The 23,645-nt window shown below is 36.5% G+C and overlaps 2 protein-coding genes and 1 long non-coding RNA gene across 3 annotated transcripts; all 3 read right to left on the reverse strand.

Moving 5' to 3' along the window:
* Positions 1-761: 761 nt before the first annotated feature.
* Positions 762-1,683, reverse strand: LOC132140293 (uncharacterized). The gene is made up of 3 exons (XR_009433767.1): positions 1,545-1,683; positions 1,334-1,408; positions 762-894 (listed from the first exon to the last, which is right to left on the reverse strand). It is a non-coding gene; the product is annotated as an uncharacterized LOC132140293 (long non-coding RNA).
* Positions 1,684-1,830: 147 nt separating this feature from the next.
* LOC132140183 (uncharacterized) lies at positions 1,831-5,852 on the reverse strand. Its single transcript, XM_059548992.1, has 9 exons — positions 5,657-5,852; positions 4,975-5,117; positions 4,728-4,872; positions 4,568-4,611; positions 4,388-4,417; positions 4,242-4,295; positions 3,868-3,897; positions 2,595-2,633; positions 1,831-1,869 (listed from the first exon to the last, which is right to left on the reverse strand). The coding sequence occupies exons 1-9, from the start codon at positions 5,850-5,852 to the stop codon at positions 1,831-1,833; spliced, it is 720 nt and encodes a 239-aa protein (XP_059404975.1).
* A 13,087-nt stretch (positions 5,853-18,939) lies between these two features.
* On the reverse strand, positions 18,940-23,265 carry LOC132140185 (uncharacterized). The gene is made up of 9 exons (XM_059548993.1): positions 22,924-23,265; positions 22,144-22,294; positions 20,839-20,915; positions 20,554-20,734; positions 20,170-20,418; positions 19,906-20,077; positions 19,432-19,491; positions 19,343-19,374; positions 18,940-19,169 (listed from the first exon to the last, which is right to left on the reverse strand). Exons 1-9 carry the CDS (start codon positions 23,194-23,196, stop codon positions 18,940-18,942), a joined length of 1,425 nt encoding a protein of 474 aa, XP_059404976.1. The 5' UTR covers positions 23,197-23,265.
* Positions 23,266-23,645: the final 380 nt, after the last annotated feature.

A 23,645-nucleotide genomic window follows, 5' to 3' on the forward strand; every position in this document is an offset into this window, starting at 1 on the left:
TAGCATGCTTTAACATTTAGCTAAGTGTTGCTAGCATGTATTGGTATGTTTCTAGCATGTTGTCAGCCTACTTAACACTTGTTGACACTTTTTAATATGTTCCTAGGAGTCCATAACAATGTTAACCATGTAACTTCCTGTTACCAGCAGGTGGCGCTATGACTATTACTGAATTTGGTCATGGGTGTTTGTTCAGGACAGAACACGCATCACACATGTGAAGTTTGGGAACAGATTGGACATTGCTTGCCTGAGTTACAGCAACTTCCTGTTTCACTGCATTAGTAGCCCATACGGTAAGAAAATATAGTTTTAAATATATTTTCAAATATATTTCAAAATATACAAAAAATGGCCAAAAAATATATTTCCTAAAATATATTTCAGAATATATTTACATAAATATATTTTCTACAAATACATTTTTGGCCATTTTTTGTATGTTTTTAAATATATTTCAAAATATATTTGAAAATATAAAAAAAGGCCAAAAAATATATTTAAGAATATATTTACATAAATATATTTTCTACAAATACATTTTTGGCCATTTTATATATATATATATATATATATATATATATATATATATATATATATATATATATATATATATATATTTTATATGTATTTTGCCCTGCATATATTTCAGTCCAAGAAAATACATTCACAATGTAACATTTGAATAAAATATTTATTTTCTGTCTAAAATGTGAACATATAACACACCTGAATAAAAATCAATTAAGGAACATGCTATAAATTAAAAAACAAAACAAAACAAAAAAAAATTAGCTCCTTTTTTTTCAAGCAGTCTCAGTTCCCCCAGCTTGGAATTCACTGCAATACCCAAAGCTCCTCTGGACACATTGGGAAACCTCTTCTTGACTGCCACTATAAGAGACAAAAAAAATCACTGATATATTTTAGGGTTAGTTCATGCACCCAAAAATTAAAATTCTGTCATTACTCATGCTCATGTTGTTCTAACCCTGTTAAGACTCTCGTTCATCTTCTAAACACAACTGAAGATATTTTAATAACATTTGAGAGATTTCTGTCCCTCCATTGCCGCGTATTTTGCCACTGCCTATGTTAATGACGGCCAGGTGTCCACTGGCGCAGAGCAGAGCCAGCGTTTTCAATTAAATTCTATGGAGCAAGCAGTGAAGAGGCGTAAATGACACCACTAAATCAACCATGTTGTTACTGTCATGTGACTTACCAATGTCCGAAATTCATTCATATAGAACGTACTTTTTTAACGGTTGTAAAGTAAATTCAAATACAAATCTACTCAAACATTTCAGACACACTGCAAGTCTTGATTTACCAAATATGGCTCCCATGGTTTCCTTGTCAAGGGCATGTCTTCTCTCTGCACTACCATCAGTTTTACTCTTTCCCCCTACAAAAGACAATACATGATACACAAACATTTGAATAGGGTACAGAGGGCATGCACAATTGTCTTCTGACCAGTTATAGATTTCCAAAAATTTTGTTCACCTCAACATTGAAAGTAAAGAAAAATAACTGTTTACCTTTCAAATTGCTGTGGATCAGAACTTCTAGTGGGAAGGCGGCCATTAAAAGAACACGCACCATTGAAGTGGCTGTTTGGGCCTGTAGGGCAGAAGTCCATTGATGCTTTAGGATTTTTATGCCCGTGCCATGTGCTAACTCCACGTGTGGTTGTGATCACATAAAAAGAGATTTATAATATACATTATTTTCCAATCAAATCTTTAAAACTTGTTTAAGTTTTTATTTAGCCATTTCACCCATTGCAGAAATGCATAACAAATCTGTATGTACAGACCTAAATCCTCAGCAAAAAGTACTTACATAATTAGCATCACTGGAACACTAAAAAAATAAAAATAAAATTAAAACAAAATGAAAGTCAACAATGTTATTACAGACATACTGTTGCTGGTAAACTCTAAAGGAAAGGAGGAAGAGCTTACCTGCAAACCTTTACATACTTTATTAAAGGAACACTTCACCGTTTTTTCATATTAAACTATGTTATTCCCTTAACTAAGACGAGTTGATACGCACCTCTCTCGTCTCAGTGCATGCACTCAATCGCTCTGGCGATGAGAAACTTTGATAGCACTTAACTTAGCCCAGTTCAGTCTTTAGGGACCAGACAGAGATGAAGTTAGAAGCGACCAAACACCAATTTCTCTATTTAAATACAGTTACACGACCAAGTATGGTGGCAAAAAATAAAACGTGGCGCTTTTCTAAGCGGGTAAAAAGGATAACTATAATGTATGGCCAAATAGCACTGGGAGCACTTCGACTCGGCGGAGTAAAAAGTCACGTTGGTTCTAATGACAGAAGTGAGAGGGAGAGGGGGAGAAGATTTTTCAGGAGTGATGATATTACTGCGCCGAGTCGAAGTGCTCCCAGTGCTATTCCGCCATACATTATAGTTATCCTTTTTACCCGCTTAGAAAAGCGCCACGTTTTACTTTGTGTCACCATACTAGGTCAAAAACAGTGGAGTGTTCCTTTAAGAATTAACAAAGCAATGACTCGTAACTACACCATGTATTTTGGCAAGGCAAAAACAAAATACTTACTTTAGCAGACAGAGAAGCAGTGGATGGAGCCTTCGGCACCTGTAAAGCAGAATACTCATTAAAAACAATACACAACACTGAGCCTCATAAAATCTTTTTTACAAGTATCAAATATCACAATGTTGCACAACTATCAAAACATTACTCCTTGTAAGACTTGTGACTCATATTTTGATGGAGGTATATACGGGACGGGTATATAGATATATATGGATATATATATTTGGTGTACGCAAGTGAATAGGTAAGTTTACATGTTCTGAAAAAGACAGAAAAAACTTAATTGTAAGTTTCCAGTAGTTTAATAAATGTCTTCTGAAGCAATCTAGTGGATTTTGGGTGAGAACAGACCAAAGCATTCCTCCAAAATATACCTCTACATCTTGACACAAGCAATCAACTTCATGATCATGATTAATTCAATTACGCCATCTAGTGCTCTGTGCATGTGTTAAAAGGGTAGTTCACCCAAACATGAAATTTCTGTCAGTAATTACTCACCCTCATGTCGTTCCAAACCCGTAAGACTTTCACTCTTCGATCATCTTCTGAACACAAATAAAGATATTTGTGATGAAATTCGAGAGCTCTCTGACCCCTCCATAGACATCATACATCATCATTACTACTTTCAAGGCCAAAGACATTGTTAAAATAGTCCATGTGACTCCAGTGGTTTAACCTTAATGTTATGAAGCGATGAGAATACCTTTTGTGCATAAAAAAATAACAGCTTCAGAGATTGATACGGAAGAGAATAAATTGTAAGAACTTTTTTTTTTTAACAAAATTTATGCTCGAACCACTGGAGTCACATGGAATATTTTAACAATGTCTTTACTACTTTAAAAGTGGTAATGATTTTTCTATCTATGTGGGGTCAGAAATCTCTAAGATTTCATCTAAAATATCTTAATTGGTGTTCCGAAGAAGAACTTAGGTCTTACGGGTTTGGAACAACATGAGGGTGAGAAATTAATGACAGAAATTTAATTTTTGGGTGAACTATCCCTTTAAACACTATGTTAATGACTATATATGCATAAAGTCACCATATCTCCATCAGAACATATGCTGAGGAAAAAAGTCACACAAACATGAGTAAACACAAAGGTGAGTAAATTATCAGATATATCAATTTTAGGTGAACTATTGTTTATCTAGCACAGTCATGTTCAAATCACTAGGATGCTATGAATAATGTTCCTAACTTGACAAGTATATTTGAATGTAAAAAATAAAATAAAGACAATAGTTAAAATGCATAACTTACATCAAGGACATCTGCATTTGATTCCACAGGCTAAAAATGAATATGGTAAATTGATATGTTAGCAATAGTACTGGACAATTGTTTACAATATAAGTTTATCTACTGATCTAAAGATGTAACTGTGGCTCTTGTAGCAGGATAATTATACCACAAAATGCAGAGATTTAATATACAGTATAGTAGTTTGCATGTAGCTGTGGTATGAAGTACAACTTGTTCCGTTGTAATTTCTTCACAATTATTTTAATTAATTTCATGGTTCATTATAAATGTAAAAAAATCTATTAGAAAAGTCATTATTTCAATAGTTGTGCTTAGTATGTGACATAATAGCATGTGGCATAGACATTACATAAAAAGCAGCTAATACTTACTTTAGGAGCATGTGAGAGGGGAACATGAGATGGAGTCTTTGACATCATGAACATCTGCAACATATTCCACAAACTATTGTAAACTGCACCAAAAACAACAATAATGATAATGACAAACAAATTATTTAATTAGATTTAAATCTTACGTCAGGGGCATCTGCATTTGATTTCATGGGCTGAAATAAGTAGGCAGAAATATTACTACCGAGCAAGCAAAAAACTCCAAAGGTCTTAAAAAGTTTTAAAAGGCAAGGAAATGTGGAGCATTGTCATTAGTAAAATAAATTAAGGCATAACTGTTACATCATGTAAACAATTATTCTAACCTCCTGGAGTAAGTGCTCTGTAGCCAGAAGGAGAGGTGGGATTTCTGTGAACGTAAAATTAAACACACATATACATATATTTTATATAATATATATATATAGTACAGAGTACTATCAAGTATTTCATTTTAAATATATATAGTAACATTACAGTACTTACTTTTAAGTATTTCATTTTTCAGCCTCTCATTTTCTTTATTTAGATTCATGTTTTCTTCTCTCAGCTGATTTATCACACGCTGTAGATGTTCAATTTTTCTTTCATTCCACAACTTTAGATCATTTGGTAGGTCTGTGAGCTGTCCCTTAAACACACATCATTGATTGTAAACAAGTACATTCATATGTATTCATAAATATGTTATATATAACATATATAAATAGATTAACATACGGGAAACACTAACCTTTTTCTTAGCTGCTGGTTCCTCTCTCACATCTGCGGCCTCTAGGAGTTTTATTGAAGGTTTACTCTTTCTCTTAAGAGTGTCTGGCTTGGTTAGCTGTTCTTCAAGCTCCTTAAGTTTTATTTGTAACGTTCTCTCCCTTTCTGAAGAGATAGAATAATGCTGATCAAGTCACAACACGGTCCTGATGATTTTAATTATATATATATATATATATATATATATATATTTTTTTTTTTTTTATGAATATTTTACTGACGTCTTGTTCCAAGAGTATCCAGAATAATAAAGGATGTCATAAGAGTATATTAAAGATATCGTTAAAATAGTCCAAGTGACTACAGTGGCTCAGCCACTGTAACGTTAGTCACTTGGACTATATTAACGACGACTTAAATAACTATTCTGGGCCAGCAAGTTTCAATCCCTTATGGAGGAGTGAGACAGCTCTCAGATTTCATCAAAAATATCTTAATTTGTGTTCCGAAGATGAACAAAAGTCTTACGGGTCTTGTCAAACTCTATGAATGCAACAATACGTTTATTTTAAAAACTGGGGACATTATCCTACTCATGGAATGGAAGTTCTCCAAAACGGGAAGTAAGTTACCTCCCATAAATCAAAACGCAGTATGCTCGGCAGGAATAAGGTGGATAGGATAATAAAAATAGGTAACGTTACCTGCTATCTTGATGATGGAGGCCTCAAAAACCGGCCACCCGCCTTTCGGCTCTTTGACGCCTTGGTGCCACTCCACAAAGTAAACGTCATTTTCTTCTAGACCCCCTGAGTATTTATCCTCATCAAATCCTCTAATATGTGCAGTTGGAAGAATTGAGAATTTTTCATCCTCCACCCACTTAATTAGCGCGAACATAATCGGCTTGTTTCTTCCCGTCTCCTATCCTCGGTGCAGTCACATAATTCGCGCCTCAGGCAACGGTTTTTTTTCCCTTAATGACGTCATCAAACTGCTTTTTTAATTAACTAAATTGTTGACATTTGTAATGTATTTGCACTTACATTAAAACATTTTAGGATTCTTTTAAATATTTTTTTTTACCTTTAAATTAAATCTAATTATGCAGTTTTATTACATCATTAAGGCATTGCGCCATGCAGACAGTGCGCGGCTGCGCGCATTGACGGATGGATTTCAGGCGATGCATTTTTTTTATTCTCTGAAAGACTACATGGTAAGCATGTCACAATACATAACATTCTATCTTTATTACAAATGTTTAAAGTTAATCCTTTGGGTTTTACGATTAATCCTCAATGTTGTTCTTAATTTCATCAATATGTCACATATGATTTACAGACACAATGAGCGAGCCTCTACACAGGATTTCGTATAAACGGTATCTAACTGATGCTGAAGAGGAAATTCCTCCAAGAACCATACGAAGATGGGCCTTTAAAAAAAGGTGTGTGGATAAAATTCCTCCCACTGCTAGGTCGATTAACATCAACCAAAACGCCATTAGAATTTTCCTCAGTCAGCCGTTCTGGCGGGTGTACTTTTGTTCTAATGCTTATGGTGCGAACAAGTTAGTCACCAATAATTCATAGTCGGTTCTTTTGATTCCACAGAGCATAACGTGTACACCCCATAAACTAAAAAAAAGATAAACCCTAGCACTCGCGATCTTACTAGGAGTTTACACTTTCATGATTTATAGCGCGAGTATGACCGATTTCTCTGCATGTTCTTGAATAATATAATGTTAGGTGTATAATAGTTGTGGTGTGAAATGTATTCTTATAATGATTCTTAAAGCATATATATTTTATATGTATCTCTATAGTTATCATTTTATGAGTGACTCTTTTTAGTAATTCAGTTTTATGAATCAGTTGGAGATGACTAACTGAATTCAAAAACAGAAACTATGATATTACTATCAAGCAAGTAATTATTAAAAATGTAATTATTAAAAAAAGTTTGGCACTTTTTGCTATGTTTTGGAGGCATTAATGGCAGTAAACTTATTATTTTATAAAAGCAGTTAGCACTTACATTTTATTCATTACTGTATATGTTTTTTTTCTTTTTCAGAATTAAGGTAGCAGAAGACCTTGAGAATGTTATCAAGGAATGTCATAAGGTATGGTTCTGGTAATTTTCACAGTTTACAATTGATACATCCCTTTAATTAATTGATTAATTAAAGGTATGGTTCACCAAAAAATGCAAATTTACTCACCCTCATGTTGTTCTAAACCTGTAGTTTCCTTGTTCTGTTGAACACAAAATAAGATATTTTTAAGAATGTCGGTAACAAAACAGTTTCTGTTCTCTGTTGACTTGCACTGTATTTTTGTTTTATAGAATTTATACTATGGAAGTCAATGGGGTCCATTAACTGTTTGGTTACCTGCATTCTTCAAAATAGCTTACCGTATTTTGTGTTCAACAGGAAAGAAAATCTTACAGGTTTAGAACAACTTGAGGGTGAGTAAAGGATTACAGAACTTTCACTATCCTTTTTAATTAATTGCTCCTTTATAACAAGTAACTTATCTTATTTTTCTGTTTTTAAGGTTTGTTATCTCTTCAAAGAGTATTAATGTGATGTTAACAGGACCCATAATTCCTTTTTTTTTTTTAGCCATTCCCAGACACCATTCCAGAAGACATCTAGCTAACTACTCCTGATGAAGAGTGCACTTCCAGTCCTGTTCAGATAGAGGATGCAGCGGATTCAGGTCAAACAAAAGATCAAACCCAACTACTACTTCTGGCACTTAAGCTCAAACACAATTTGACCAATGACTGTCTTGAGGATATTATGAGAATCCTAAATGTTGTTGGTGGTAATGATTCGGTATGCAGGACAAAATACTCCTTTTACAAAGCTTTCGATTATACCAAAGACATTATGAGAATCTGTTATGTGTGTGACCAGTGCAATGACATAATGTCAGCTGAACTGGACCATGTTCATTGTGTTCAATGCAACATTACTCATGACAAAGCCAGCAGGTTCACCAATAATCTTTTCATATACCTCTCCTTGGAAGATCAGATAAAAAATCTTTTGAAAATTCCAGGAATTGCAGACGAATTGGTAAAAAGGCAAAAAGAAACATCAACATCTCTCAGTGATATTTGTGATGGTTTTTTGTATCAGAAAGCTTTAAGTGGTTCAGATACGCCCCTTTCAACCCTTACCTTGACATTTAGCTGTGATGGTGTGCCAGTTTTTAAAAAGTCCCCTTGTAGTATTTGGCCTCTTTTATGTACCATTAATGAGTTGCCATTGAAAATGAGACAGGATAATGTACTCCTTTGTGGACTGTGGTTTGGGGATAAGAAGCCTCATATGAGAACATTCTTAAATCCTTTTGTAGAGGAATGTGTTAAACTAGAGGACAGTGGTTTCACATGGGAAAAGGACAAAGGTGTTTCTATCAATACAAAAGTAATCCCTCTAGTTCTGATGAGTGACTCAGTTGCCAGACCTTTAATACAGAATGTCAAACAGTTCAATGGTGAATATGGCTGCTCCTATTGCCTTCACAAAGGAAAATGGATTGAAAAGGGCAGAGGATCTACTCGTGTATATCCTTTTCAGAGAGACCTCCAGCTTCGCAGTCAGGAACAGACAAATGAATTTGTAGAAGCTGCGTTAGAGTCTGGACAGCCTGTTATGGGTGTCAAAGGACCAAGTGCATTGTGTCGGCTTCCCAGTTTTGATGTCATTGAAGGGTCTGTGCCAGACTACATGCATTCAGTACTTCTGGGTGTTGCAAGAACTGTAACAGGGCTGTGGTTAAACACTGAAAACCATGAAAAGCACTGGTATATAGGTAGGTCTACAAAATTGATAGACGAGTTGCTTTTAAAGATAAAACCACCATGTAATGTACCTCGTGTGCCAAGGTCAGTCACATTGAGGAAATTTTGGAAAGCCCACGAGTGGTACATGTGGCTCTTTTATTATAGCTTGCCTGTACTAAAGGGTGTTTTGCCAGAACCACTACTAAATCACTGGTCCAAACTAGTTAAGGGTGTATCACTTCTGTTAGGTGAAAATATAACCAGAGACCAGATTACGGAGTCTGAGGCCCTTTTAACAGATTTTGTGAAGGACATGGAGGTATACTATGGGGAAGCCAATATGTCTTATAATGTCCATCTTTGCCTCCATTTACCAAGAAGTGTAGTTAACTGGGGGCCTTTGTGGGCTCACTCTGCCTTTGTATTTGAGTCTTATAATGCTAAACTACTTGACATGATCAAAAGCACTCAAGGGGTTGCACTGCAGATTGTCAAAACCTTTTGGTTACAAAAGGCTTTACCTTTTTATGGTCAGACTATCCTAAAACATGCCTCAAATGAATGCAAGGAGATCTTTGAAACTTTGACAAGACCAAAACAGTTGAAACATGTAACTCGCACATGTGATGTCACTGCACTCGATCGTCCTAAAGTGCGATTACTTAGGAGAGATGACTGTATGGCACTGAGTCGTTATGGGGTACAAAAAGGCAGGGTAAAGTACTTTCAACGAATCATTACAAATGGCGAGGTGGTTCACTCAGAAGATTACAGCCGTGTATCTAAACGCAATTCCTTCACCGTTGTGTTAAATGACGAAGCTCAAAACTTTTTTTGGATTAAAAGATTCTTGATTTGTCAAAATGAAAATGAGGAGAGGTGTTATGCCATTGGCAGATTCTATGAACAAGCAAAGCATAGTCTCTGTGCCTCAAATCCAAGTTACTTTGAACCAGTGTCAAAACTTCTTGGACATCTTACAGCTATTCCTGCTTCAGCTATCAAATACAAATGTCTGATCATTCACACTGAAAAACTCAAAGTTGATTACATTTTTAGAAATATTAATCAGTCTGAATTCCTTAAATGAGACGTTAAATGAAACTAAGAGTGGCCTAAGTTGTTTTATTCAATTTGATCTTTAGTGTCAATGTACAAAGTTTTTGGTACATTACTACATTACTTAAGCAATGCGAAATTTTAAGTGATTTTGAAGCAATTTGTGTAAATAATTGTAACTTTTTCAGTTTATTTTGTTATGCTTGTGTTTATAACACTAACATGTCTTAATTTTCATTGAAAAAAACATGTAATTGAATATTTAATATTTAATGGCAAGAAATCAAATGTACATTACATTAGCAGTATTATATATTGTGCATTTCTTTTGCTGTTTATTTTAAACAAAAAATTATACTGATGATTTTTATACTGTGTGTGTTACCATTAATGTGTGTTATATTCTATCCCTTACAATGAATTAATGTCAACAAATTAAAAGTGTACATAGCAGTTTTGTATTTTGTGCATCGTGCTAGTTCTGGTTCCTTTTCAAAACATCAACTCATACAGTGCACCTACTGCCACTTAATGCCTTATCATCAAATGTCCTCATGTATATACTGCCAGTTAGTCAAAGTCAACTGTACTACATTAGTAGTGAGGTATTCTGCAATGTAACAAGCAAATAAATAAACTTGACTTATCTAATTCTTTTCTAAACATTTGGCTCTTGTTTTATTTGTAGCCAATTATTTGTTTATGTTGTACATACTAATCAGGCCTATTCTGTTACTTTACTGTAAACTATTTTAGAATGAAAAAAAAAAAAAAAAAATCCATTATTTAAAAATCCCATTTTAAATAATGGATACTTTTGCTCTCCATCCACATTCTACTGTAAGGTTGAAAATGTATTTTCTTGACCCTCAAATACATTTTTAAACATATTTTGGTAAATGAAGGTTGGTATTAAATATATTTTCGATTTCAAAAATATATATTTTATTGAACTTCACAGTTACAACATATATTTAGCATATATTTAAAATATATTTTGGCCAAAATAAATGTATTTTTTTACTGTATGGGAGCATGCTTTAGCACGTAGCTAAATGTTGCTAGCATGTATTAGCATGCTTATAAAATTTTGCCAGCCTATTTAACCCTTGTTGATGCCTTTTATTATTTTGCAAGGAGTCCATAACTGTGTTAACCATGTCACTTCCTGTTACCAGCAGGTGGCGCTATGACTATAACTGAATTTGGTCATGGGTGTTTGTTCAGGACAGAACACCCATCACACGTGTGAAGTTTGGGGCAGATCGGACATTGCTTGCCTGAGTTACAGCAACTTCCTGTTTCATTGCATTAGTAGCATGCTTTAGCACATAGCTAAATGTTGCTAGCATGTATTAGCATACTTATAAAATTTTGCCAGCCTATTTAACCCTTGTTGATGCCTTTTATTATTTTGCAAGGAGTCCATAACAGTGTTAACATGCCACTTCCTGTTGCCAGCAGGTGGCACTATGAATATAATCAAATATGGGCATGTTGATGTGTTCAAGACAGGACTCTTGTCAAACGTTTGAAGTTTGAGGCAGATCGGACATTGCTTGCATTAGTTACAGCAAATTCCTTTTTCACTGCATCACTAGCATGCTTTAGCATTTAGCTAAGTGTTGCTAGCATGTATTGGTATGTTTCTAGCATGTTGCCAGCCCTTTTTAACACTTGTTGACACTTTTTAATATGTTCCTAGGAGTCCATAACAATGTTAACCATGTAACTTACTGTTACCAGCGGGTGGCGCTATGACTATTACTGAATTTGGTCATGGGTGTTTGTTCAGGACAGAACACCCATAACACGTGTGAAGTTTGGGGACAGATTGGACATTGCTTGCCTGAGTTACAGCTACTTCCTGTTTCACTGCATTAGTAGCATGCTTTAGCACTTAGCTAAATGTTGCTAGCATGTATTAGTAGGTTACTAGCATGTTGCCAGCTTATTTAACACTTGTTGACACTTTTTAATATGTTCCTAGGAGTCCATAACTGTGTTAACCATGTCACTTCCTGTTACCAGCAGGTGGCGCTATGACTATAACTGCAATTGGTCATGGGTGTTTGTTCAGGACAGAACACCCATCACACGTGTGAAGTTTGGGGCAGATCGGACATTGCTTGCCTGAGTTACAGCAACTTCCTGTTTCACTGCATTAGTAGCATGCTTTAGCACTTAGCTAATTGTTGCTAGCATGTATTAATAGGTTACTAGCATGTTGCCAGCTTATTTAACACTTGTTGGCACTTTTTAATATGTTCCTAGGAGTCCATAACTGTGTTAACCATGTCACTTCCTGTTACCAGCAGGTGGCGCTATGACTATAACTGCATTTGGTCATGGGTGTTTGTTCAGGACAGAAAACCCATAACACGTGTGAAGTTTGGGGCAGATCGGACATTGCTTGCCTGAGTTACAGCAACTTCCTGTTTCACTGCATTAGTAGCATGCTTTAGCACTTAGCTAAATGTTGCTAGCATGTATTAGCATGCTTATAAAATTTTGCCAGCCTATTTAACCCTTGTTGATGCCTTTTATTATTTTGCAAGGAGTCCATAATTGTGTTAACCATGTCACTTCCTGTTACCAGCAGGTGGCGCTAAGACTTTAACTGAATTTGGTCATGGGTGTTTGTTCAGGACAGAACACCCATCACACGTGTGAAGTTTGGGGCAGATCGGACATTGCTTGCCTGAGTTACAGCAACTTCCTGTTTCACGGCGAAACATCAAATTTTGTCAGGCCACCAGGGACACACCCCTGGACGAAAACTCAAAAGCTTCGCAATTTAACGTCACAAAGGTCTTATGATGACCCTCACCAAATTTGAAGATAATCCGATTAAAACTGTAGGAGGAGTTCGTCAAAGTACGAGGCATGGAAACGGCAAAAACTGCACAAAAATCGTACAGGAAATTCAAAATAACTTACTTCCTGTTGGGATTCGGATTTCGTACCAAGAGACTTTTTTGTAGGTATTGGTGTGCTACATATGTTTACCGATTTTTGTACATGTACGTGAAACATAGCTTGAGGCGCACTCCGTTGAAAATGTATATGCACTCAGTTGAAAGTGTATAGGTGGCGCTATCGAGCCATTTTGCCACACCCAATGGAATATTGGCCTTCAGATCTGTTCAGGCCAGGATCCTTATCACACATGTGAAGTTTGGGCAAGATCTTCACAACTAAACATCACACAGGTCTTTAGATTAGACTGACCACAAAAATAACATTGATGTCATAAAATTTCTAGGAGTAGTTTGTCGCAGTGTAAAATATTTCACTTCCTGTTGTCAATAGGTGGCGCTATGACTATAACTGAATATGGGCATGTAGATCTGTTAAGGGCAGAAGTCTTATCTAACATGTAAAGTTTAGGGCAGATTGGACATTGTATGTCTGAGTTACAGCAACTTCCTTTTTCATGGCGAAACATCGAAATTTGTTAGTCCGCCATGGACACGCCCTTTAACGAAACCTCAAGATCTTCGCAATTTACCATCGCAAAGGCCTTTAGATTTAACTGACCAAGTTTGGTGTTGATCTGAGTAAATCTTTAGGAGGAGTTCGTTAAAGTACAACCCCTGAAAATGGCAAAAACAACTCAAATTTTGCAGAGAAAATTCTAAATAACCGACTTTCTGTTAGGAATCGGATTTCATACCAAGAGACTTTTTTGTAGGTATTAGTGTGTTACATGTGTGTACCGATTTTTGTATACGTACATGAAACGGAGCTCGAGGCGCGCTATGTTGAAAGTGTATAGGTGGCGCTATCGAGCCATTTTGCTGCACCCGATGGAATATTGGCCTACAGATGTGTTCAGGCCAGGACTCTTATCACACATGTGAAGTTTGGGGAAGATCGGACATTTTATGCCTGAGTTATTACATCTTTTATTCCCATGGCGAGACATCGAACTTCGTCACGGCGCCATGGACACGCCTTTTAACAAAAACTCAAGATCTTCACAACTTAACATTGCACAGGCCTTTAGATTAGACTGACCACAAAAAAGACATTGATGTTATAAAATTTCTAGGAGTAGCTTTTCGCAGTGTAAAAATATGTCACTTCCTGTTGCCAATAGGTGGCGCTATGACTATAACTGAATATGGGCATGTCAATCTGTTCAGGTTCGGAGTCTCATCAAACATGTGAAGTTTGGGGCAGATTGGACATTGTATGTCTGAGTTATAGCAACTTCATTTTTCATGGCGAATCATCGAAATTCGCCAGGCCGCCACGGACACGCCCTTCACCGAAAACTCAAGATCTTCGCAATTTAACATCGCAAAGGCCTTTAGATTAAGCAGAACAAATTTGGTGTTGATTTGAAGAAATCTCTAGGAGGAGTTCGTTAAAATACAACACATGGAAATGACCAAAATTACACAAAATTTGCTCATAATATTAAAAATAACCGACTTCCTGTTGGGTTTAGAATTTTGCTCCAAGAGTCTTTTTTGTAGGTATTGGTGTGTTACATATGTGTGCCAACTTTCGTGCATGTACGTGAAACATAGCTGGAAGGCTGTTGATTTTCTTAGTATAGGTGGCGCTGTCGAGCCATTCTGCCACACCCTCTTCTGAATCCTATATCAGACGAAAATTTTCACCAGGTTTGACGCGTGTGCAAAGTTTCATGACTTTTTGAGCATATTTTAAGCCCTCAAAAATGGGATTCATTCGGGAGAAGGAGAATAATAATAATAATTAAAGCTGCAAGCAGCGATGAACGGGCCCTCGCACCCGGGCTCAACGCCATCGTGTGGCTTTGGTAAAAAGGTGAACGGTGAGAAATATGCATTTCAAATTAAAAAGTGAAATATGTCCAAGTCATTTATATGTACCAATTTTGCTGTTGCCAATAGGTGGCGCTATCATTATAATGGAATATTGGCCTTCAGATGTGTTCAGGCCAGGAGTCTTATCGAACATGTGAAGTTTGGGGAATATCGAACATTTTATGCCTGAGTTACAACAACTTCTCTTCATATGGCGAGAAATCAAATTTTGTCACAGCTCCATGGACACGCCCTTTAACAAAATCTAAAGATCTCCACAATTTAAAAATGACCTTTAGATTAGACTGACCAAAATAAAATGTTGATGTAATAAAATTTCTTGGAGTAGTTCTTTGCAGTGTAAAACATGACACTTCCTGTTGCCAGCAGGTGGCGCTATGACTATGACTGAATATGGGCATGTAGATCTGTTAAGGGCAGAAGTCTTATCTAACATGTGAAGTTTGGGGCATATTGGACATTGTATGTCTGAGTTACAGCAACTTCCTTTTTAATGGCGAAACATCGAAATTTGTCAGGCCGCCATGGACACGCCCTTTAACGAAACTTCAAGATCTTCGCAATTTAACATTGCAAAGGGCTTAAGATTACACTGACAAAGTTTGGTGTTGATCTGAATAAATCTGTAGGAGGAGTTCGTTAAAGTACAACCCCTGAAAATGGCAAAAACAACAACAATTTTGCAGGGAAAATTCAAAATAATTGACTTCCTGTTGGGATTCGGATTTCGTATCAAGAGACTTTTTCGTAGCTATTGGTGTCTTTCATATGTGTACCGATTTTCGTACATGTACGTGACACGTAGCTTGAGGCGCACTCCGTTTAAAGTGTATATGCACTCAGTTGAAAGTGTATAGGTGGCGCTATCGAGCCATTTTGCCACACCCAATGGAATATTGGCCTTCAGATCTGTTCAGGCCAGGATCCTTATCACACATGTGAAGTTTGGGCAAGATCGGACATTTTATGCCTGAGTTATAACATCTTTTATTCCCATGGCGACACATCGAACTTCGTCACGGCGCCATGGACACGCCTTTTAACGAAAACTCAAGATCTTCACAACTAAACATCACACAGGTCTTTAGATTAGACTGACCACAAAAATAACATTGATGTCATAAAATTTCTAGGAGTAGTTTGTCGCAGTGTAAAATATTTCACTTCCTGTTGCCAATAGGTGGCGCTATGACTACAACTGAATATTGGCATGTAGAACTGTTCAGGTCAAGAGTCTTGTCCAACATGTGAAGTTTGGGGCAGATTAGACATTGTATGTCTGAGTTACAGCAACTTCCTTTTTCATGGCGAAACATCGAAATTTGTCAGGCCGCCATGGACACGCCCTTTAACGAAACCTCAAGTCCTTCGCAATTTAACATCGCAAAGGCCTTTAGATTAGGCATACCAACTTTGGTGTTGATCTGAATGAATCTCTAGGAGGAGTTCATTAAAATACAACGCATGGAAATGACAAAAATGACACAAAATTTGCTCATAAAATTAAAAATAACCGACTTCCTGTTGGGTTTCGGATTTCGTACCAAGAGACTTTTTTGTAGGTATTGGTGTGTTACATGTGTGTACCGATTTTTGTACATGTACGTTAAACGGAGCTCGAGGCGCGCTATGTTGAAAGTGTATAGGTGGCGCTATCGAGCCATTTTGCCACACCCAATGGAATATTGGCCTTCAGATCTGTTCAGGCCAGGACCCTTATCACACATGTGAAGTTTGGGCAAGATCGGACATTTTATGCCTGAGTTATAACATCTTTTATTCCCATGGCGAGACTTTGAATTTTGTCACGGCGCCATGGACACGCCCCTTAACGAAAACTCAAGATCTTCACAATTTAACATTGCACAGGCCTTTAGATTAGACTGACCATAAAAAAGACATTGATGTCAAAAAATTTCTAGGAGTAGTGTGTCGAAGTGAAAAATATGTCACTTCCTGTTGCCTATAGGTGGCGCTATGACTATAACTGAATATGGGCATGTAAATATGTTCAGGTCAGGAGTCTTATTAAACATGTGAAGTTTTGGGCACATTGGACATTGTATGTCTGAGTTATAGCAACTTCATTTTTCATGGCGAATCATCGAAATTCGCCAGGCCGCCACGGACACGCCCTTTAACGAAAACTCAAAATCTTCGCAATTTAACATCGCAAAGGCCTTTAGATTAGGCATACCAACTTTGGTGTTGATCTGAATGAATCTCTAGAAGGAGTTCGTTAAAATACAACGCATGGAAATGACACAAAATTTGCTCATAAAATTAAAAATAACCGACTTCCTGTTGGGTTTCGGATTTTGCTCCAAGAGACTTTTCTTTAGGTATTGGAGAGATACATGTGTATACCGATTTTCATAAATGTACGTGAAACGTATCTCGAGGCGCACACCGTTGAACGTGTATAGGTGGCGCTGTCGAGCCATTTTGCCACTCCCACTTCTGAAACCCATATCAGACGTAAATTTTCGCCAGTTCAGATGTGTGTGCAAAGTTTCATGACTTTTCGAGCATGTTTAGGCTCTCAAATATGTGATTCATCTTAGAGAATAATAATAATAATAATAATAATAATAATAATAATAATAATAATAATAATAATAATAAACGGAGCAATTCCAAGAGGGTCCTCACACCATCGGTGCTCGGGCCCTAATTAAAGCTGCAAGCAACGATGAACGGGCCCTCGCACCCGGGCTCACCGGCAGCGAGTGGCTTTAGTAAATAGGTGAACGGTGAGAAATATGCATTTAAACTCATAAATATAAGTAAAATATATCAATGTTTATTCCATATATGTGCCAATCTTTCTTTTGCCAGCAGGTGGCGCTATCATTATAATGGAATATTGGCCTTCAGATGTGTTCAGGGCTGCACTCTTATCGAACATGTGAAGTTTGGGGAAGATCAAACATTTTATGCCTGAGTTACAACAACTTCTCTTGCTGTGGCGAGACATCAAATTTTGTCATTTTTGCCATTGACACGCTCTTTAACAAAAACTCAAGATTGCCACAATTTAAAGGGGTGGTAAAACGCGGTTTTTCGAAGGCTTGATTGTGTTTGTGGGGTGCACTGTAACGTGTTCATGCTTTGTTTTTTAAAAAATCGCATTATTTTTCATATATTTTACCTTTACTCTACACTGCTCTGTCCCTCCTTGTAAAACGGTCTGATGGTTTCCGGGTTCTATGAAGCCAGTCCCACAAAAATAGCAATGGGCTCAGATTGGTTAGCTGGCCCAGTGTGTTGTGATTCGCTAACCGCCTAGAGCACGTTTTTCGGTAACGTCACGCCCCTTACCTTTACCAGTTGTCTGTGCTTTGGTGGTATTAGAAACAATGGCGTCAATAAAACCATACCAATTTGAGTCCGAATCGGACCCAGCAAATTTTAATGAAGATGAACGAGCAGAACCAGTTCAAGAACGGCGTTTAAATGACGTTTCAGAATGGTATGTTTTTTGTTGTTGATATCTAATACTTTTTTAGATACGCTGTAATTTAATTGTACTAATTATAATAGTTGAGGTTTAATTTATAACAATAATAAGTGTTTGTCTATTAACAAAAGTGTATTCAAGAACCTTTTTTATTAAAAAAAAAAAATATTTTATTAGGTGTACATGTAATAACGGTGCAAAAATGCCAATTGAAGAGGAAAACATCCGCTGCAAAGAAATACAGAAGGTAGTGTAATAAGCTAGTACCAAAATTATGCATAACGTGTTAATAGTTCTGTATAATTATTTTTTCAGGTTTAAAAGATGAACATAGGTTAATTGTACAGTATGTTCTCATTGTCTTACATTACTGTTTAGGTTGTAAAGCGAATGATGGAGGTTCCAGACCCTCCTAAATGTATGGTTGAGCATCCAGGTTTTGAACCAAACTGCTTAAATCCGTATACTTTGCAAAATATCAATAATATTTACAGAGCCGACTATGGACCAGTGAGACGCAGAAATGAAGAGGAGTAAGTATTTATTAAATTTTATGAAATTATGTTGTGTAAAAGAACATAAAAGACAATAGATACAAAATATATATATTTACACAAGACATGTTATTCAAAGACAAAAACTAATCAAAATATACATTTTTATCAAACATATTTTCACATCACATATACATGTTTCCAATATACCACTGGTTTTATACACAATATTGAGGTTTTCTATTCCTGCCATAGGCGTTTCCGTTATCTGGCCTATCGCAGCTTTGTCAGCTGGTGCTGGGGCTACCTAGGACGTAGTGTGAGGGTTGTCATCCTCTCATGTGTTGTTAACCGGATCCGTCTACAGTTTCCTGATCCAGCGGGACAGTATGTTGGGTTCCGGCCACCCCTCGACTGAATCGTGACACACGCTGGGCAATCACCTCTTCTTTGGAAGGTTTTTCATACTGTGATGACAGAGGAGGTGGAATGGGGATTGCATGCAGCTCTTCTGCATATGGCTTGGGGTCCACAAAGACTTTATGTAACAGAAGGCTCATAAGGTCATCCACATAGTCTGTAAAAAACAGAATACTGAGTCACTCTATGGTTTTACATAATTACTGATAAATAATCTACCTTTGTTTTATAATTAACATTTGTGTAATATTTATAAATATTTTTTGTAAGCTTATATTAATTTTATTATAGTTTTTTTTTTATATATTATTGTTAATAAAACAAACTTACTGTATGTTGGTTCTATTTTCACTGGCTTTGCTGTGCATTCCCCTTTTTTGGACTTTGGAAAAACGATCTTATACACAGCCTGTCCTTCAGTTGTTGTTGCCTGCTCACGGTTAGCATTTTCATTATAGTGCATTGCTGCAAGATACAGCCTGTAATCAGTGCACAATCCATAAAATATGAAAAGATTAGTAGACTGTGTTGTGACAAATAAACAAACAATTCAGAATAAGAGACAAATGTTCAATCAATGATTATAATGGTTTCTTTCTTGCAAGAAAGGCTCACAGTCGCACAGTCAGTCAAGAGAATGTGAGTGTTCGCCAAGATGGGAGGCTTTATAGCTCTTTATATCTTTGCTACTCATAACATAGATAACATACTGTAGGGCCACAGGCAAGGCTCCTAACCTATTTAACCTTTTTCTTACTTATTAGGAAAGAACATTATTTATTATAGGGAAAGATCATTAATATTAATAAAATAATGAATAAAAAAAAACATTTCCATAACAATTGTTAGAAACAATGCTTATAAATATTACTGAATATGTCAAAGATTATTACCTGCACAACATTCCTATGAAAGGGAAAATCACGTTCTTTGGGGCAAAACGCAAAATCAGACTGTGGAAAGCCTCCAGTGATGACGTCTGAAAGTTGTGGCTGAGCTTTTCTATATCCTTGAGAACTCTCTTGTTGTATAATAGCTTTTCCACTTTATGGAGCGCTATTGATCCTGTAACCAAACAGATAAAATATGAAGAAAATCTCATAATTTTACTAGTTTACTGTCATTTTATTGTCATTTGTCTCTCTATACAGTCATACCTGGTTGGATCCATTTTTTTGGATCCCTGGAAACTTTGTCTGGGTGTTCACACTTAGGGAAGAGGTGGTTCTCATGAACATGTACATTTTGGATGTGGTTCTGCAGTGAATTCCACTTCGCCACCTTTTCTGGCCCAGACTCAGAGGAAATCGCACTCCAGTAAACATGGTTTTTGATGCTGTGCAACCATTTTTTCAGCACCTCACAGTCCTTCATTTTTGAAAGTTTGTCAAGTTTCTTAGATAAACCTGTACAAAGTAAAAGCTTGGTTGTACAATCATTATTTCAAGATAATCAAATTACCACAAAAATAAAAATGTACATGTTAGGTTGAACAATTAACTGAATAAGAATCAATTAAAAATACAAAGATAAATAATTACCTTTCTCAAAGTGCCACACGTCATAGAACTGAGTGATATTGTGGTCCCTCAGGTACTTCTGAATCTGCGGATGGCGATCAGTGACGATGTAGTCAACAGCTAAACCATTAGACTCGAGCTTATCAAGACAACGCTTCAATCCCTCCTTTTCCATATGATAACTTCCACCAACCTCGTTGCTCTGTTGTTGGGTACACAACATTTCAAATGTATAAACAGAGTAGAGTATAAACAATAACAGATAAAAGAAAATGTAAAAAATTTTTTAAATGCTTAATTACTAACCTGAACTAGTTGAAGATCCAGAATTTTGTTGGTTTCCATGTGCATAATGGTGTAGCTGCCAAATTTTGCTGAGTGTCCTATTGTAAACATCATAATCATATATAGAACATTACTGAGAACATCAGTATCATAATATTTTAGGAAAACTTAAAGACTATAAAATAAACGGCGTGATTTTTTTTAATATACTGTAAACGTACCTGGCGTGTCAGCACGCATATCTCCAGCCACAGCAACATTTCCTCCCTCTTGCAGCTGTCTTATAAGATTCAGTTGATCTTGCTTCCACTTGTGTATTATGGTAGGCTCAATGAAATTCCTGGCATGAATCCTAAAAGTTACGAAATGCATCATCTGGAGCATCATGGCCTTGAAAATCTATTAACATAGAAATCATACAGTACATACATACTGAAACAACACAGTAGTTTTTTGTGAATTTTATTGTAATTGTAATACCTTTTCTAGTTGTTTAAAAGATCCACCGGTAAAATACGTTGCAGCAGACAATAGCAGGTTTCCAAGTGGGGTACTCCCTACAATGGGCTGGCTCTGCCACTGTCTGTAGTAGTTACAGTTTTCACAAAGCTGGGTGAATGCAACAAAAAAAACCCTTCGTCTGCTCTGGACAACACACTTTGTCTTACAAATTGGACAGGACACAAACAGCTCTCGAAGACAGCTTTCAAAAACAATTTATTTGTTATCGCTGTGGTCGGGCTGTGGATCTATCCTAAGGCAATATAAAAAATAAATATTAGGAAGTTGCTTTCATGTTTTATATATTTTTTTAAACACAAATGTATTGGTAAAAAAGTGTGTAAATATGTATTTATATCTTACGCCAATTCTGATTCTTCAGTAACAACAGAATCTGGGTTATATGTGGAATCGGTGGGTTCGACATTTAATTCTGATTCTTCTTCCTCATCTAACACCAGACGAGGTCTCTTACTGGGCCTGAAGACTGAGCCCCTTACTGGTGTTGAAGACAGCTGCACATCAGGAAACATCTCAGTTGTTTGGGTGCCCACATCATGACCATAATATGTTGCCTGAATGCCTACAAGTACAAAAAAAAGTAAAAAATACAATTACTCTTAACCATCTGTCATGCTTTTACAATTTTTTTACAGTGAGAAACATAAGCCACTTTCTAATACACATAAGTTTCAGTAGCCGGTATAACAATTATAATAAAAAAAAGACAATATGTACTAGAACTGCATATGATAAAGTAACACAAACACATTTAATGTCTGTATTTCATACCTTTGCTCCTTAAGTGGAAACTGCTCAATGTACCCATTGAAAGTTGTGTGCCCACTGATCGCATCTTTGGCTTTTTCTCTGTGGCTACAGTTTCGGTCTCTATAGGGTCTGACTGACATCCAACTTCATGAAGTGTAGATGTAGTGGGGAGCTCTTGGGAACTCGAACCCTGCTGAGATGTTGTCTGTAAGAAATAATGACAATATGTAATCAATGATCAAATTACAGCTTAAAATATACATTTGACATGTAAAATAGTAGGAAAAAATTAATTACTGGATAATAATCATTGGACCACAAAAAATAAGCTTCATAAGCAAGAATTTCATATAATTGTTCTAACAAATTATATTAGTCCTCAAAGGGATTTTTTTGATTAAAGAGTGAAGATCTATAGTAATCGGTACTGAATGGAATCGTTACTTTTGTATTTTTAGAACGCTTATAGCCAAATATCTGTCGCTATAACTATTAACCCAAAACGAACACTAAACATTGGATTTACTATAGTAGCAAAATCAAACACAGAACCATGTTTAGCATGCCTGCAGATAAACAAACATGTAGATAAACAATACATAAATGCTCTAATCAAATAATAATATACACTAATTCCAAGTTCGCTGTTGAGATTAAGAAAAAAAGTTTGTAACGTTAACGTTAGGGGTTTGTCGAATGCATAAATGAGCATTTAACAAACTGGTTTGCTGAGCCAAACAGCGTTGTTATTTGTTCACTTCCTTGATACAATGTACAATAAGCAATACAAACTATTACAGTAAAACACATCGACGAAAAATAAGTCATACTTACAGGTTGTGGCCCGTAAACAGCTTCTGTTTTTAAAGTTGGAACTGCTCCATCTTTCAGGACAAGCCGTTGGGCGAATCCTGCATTGAACTCGCGAAGATTGTGGAAGCTTTCCTCCGTAAAATGAGCAGCACAGAGAGCAAGATTTGGGTAATAATTTTGAGGGACCGAGTTAAAAATAATTTTTAACCATTGATCCCTAACTTCCCCGTCCCTAGGAAGGCTGAACAAAGTGGACCTGCAATCCGGATGAAAATAACAGCGTTTCGTCGGCATCGCGGCAATGACACTCCAGCATACAACAACTCTTCTCAATCTCCACAGCAATATAAAATGGCCTCGCTCCCCACCCCGCCCCCCCTAATTTATTATTCTCGGAGGAGGGGTTTTGGGCTTAGTGACGTCAGCAACCCTGGAGGAATGTCGTGTAGTCCCTACCGGCCGTTGGCTGTAGTCCTTAGAAATGGATTTCTTTAAAAGCAAATATCTCCCTTTGCTTAAAACTTTGAACGTTGTAACTTTGCAGATGTTGTTTATGCTCAAACAGGAACATTACACACTAGCTAAAGTTAGAAAAGTGAAATCGTGTTTTATCACCCCTTTAACATTACAAAGGCCTTTAGATTAGACTGACCACAAAAATACATTAATGTCAAAAAAATCTCTAGGAGTAGTTTGTCTCAGCGTAAAATATGCCACTTCCTGTTTCCAGCAGGTGGCGCTAT

This window comes from Carassius carassius, chromosome 5, assembly GCF_963082965.1.
Source record: "Carassius carassius chromosome 5, fCarCar2.1, whole genome shotgun sequence".
NCBI lineage: Eukaryota > Metazoa > Chordata > Actinopteri > Cypriniformes > Cyprinidae > Carassius > Carassius carassius.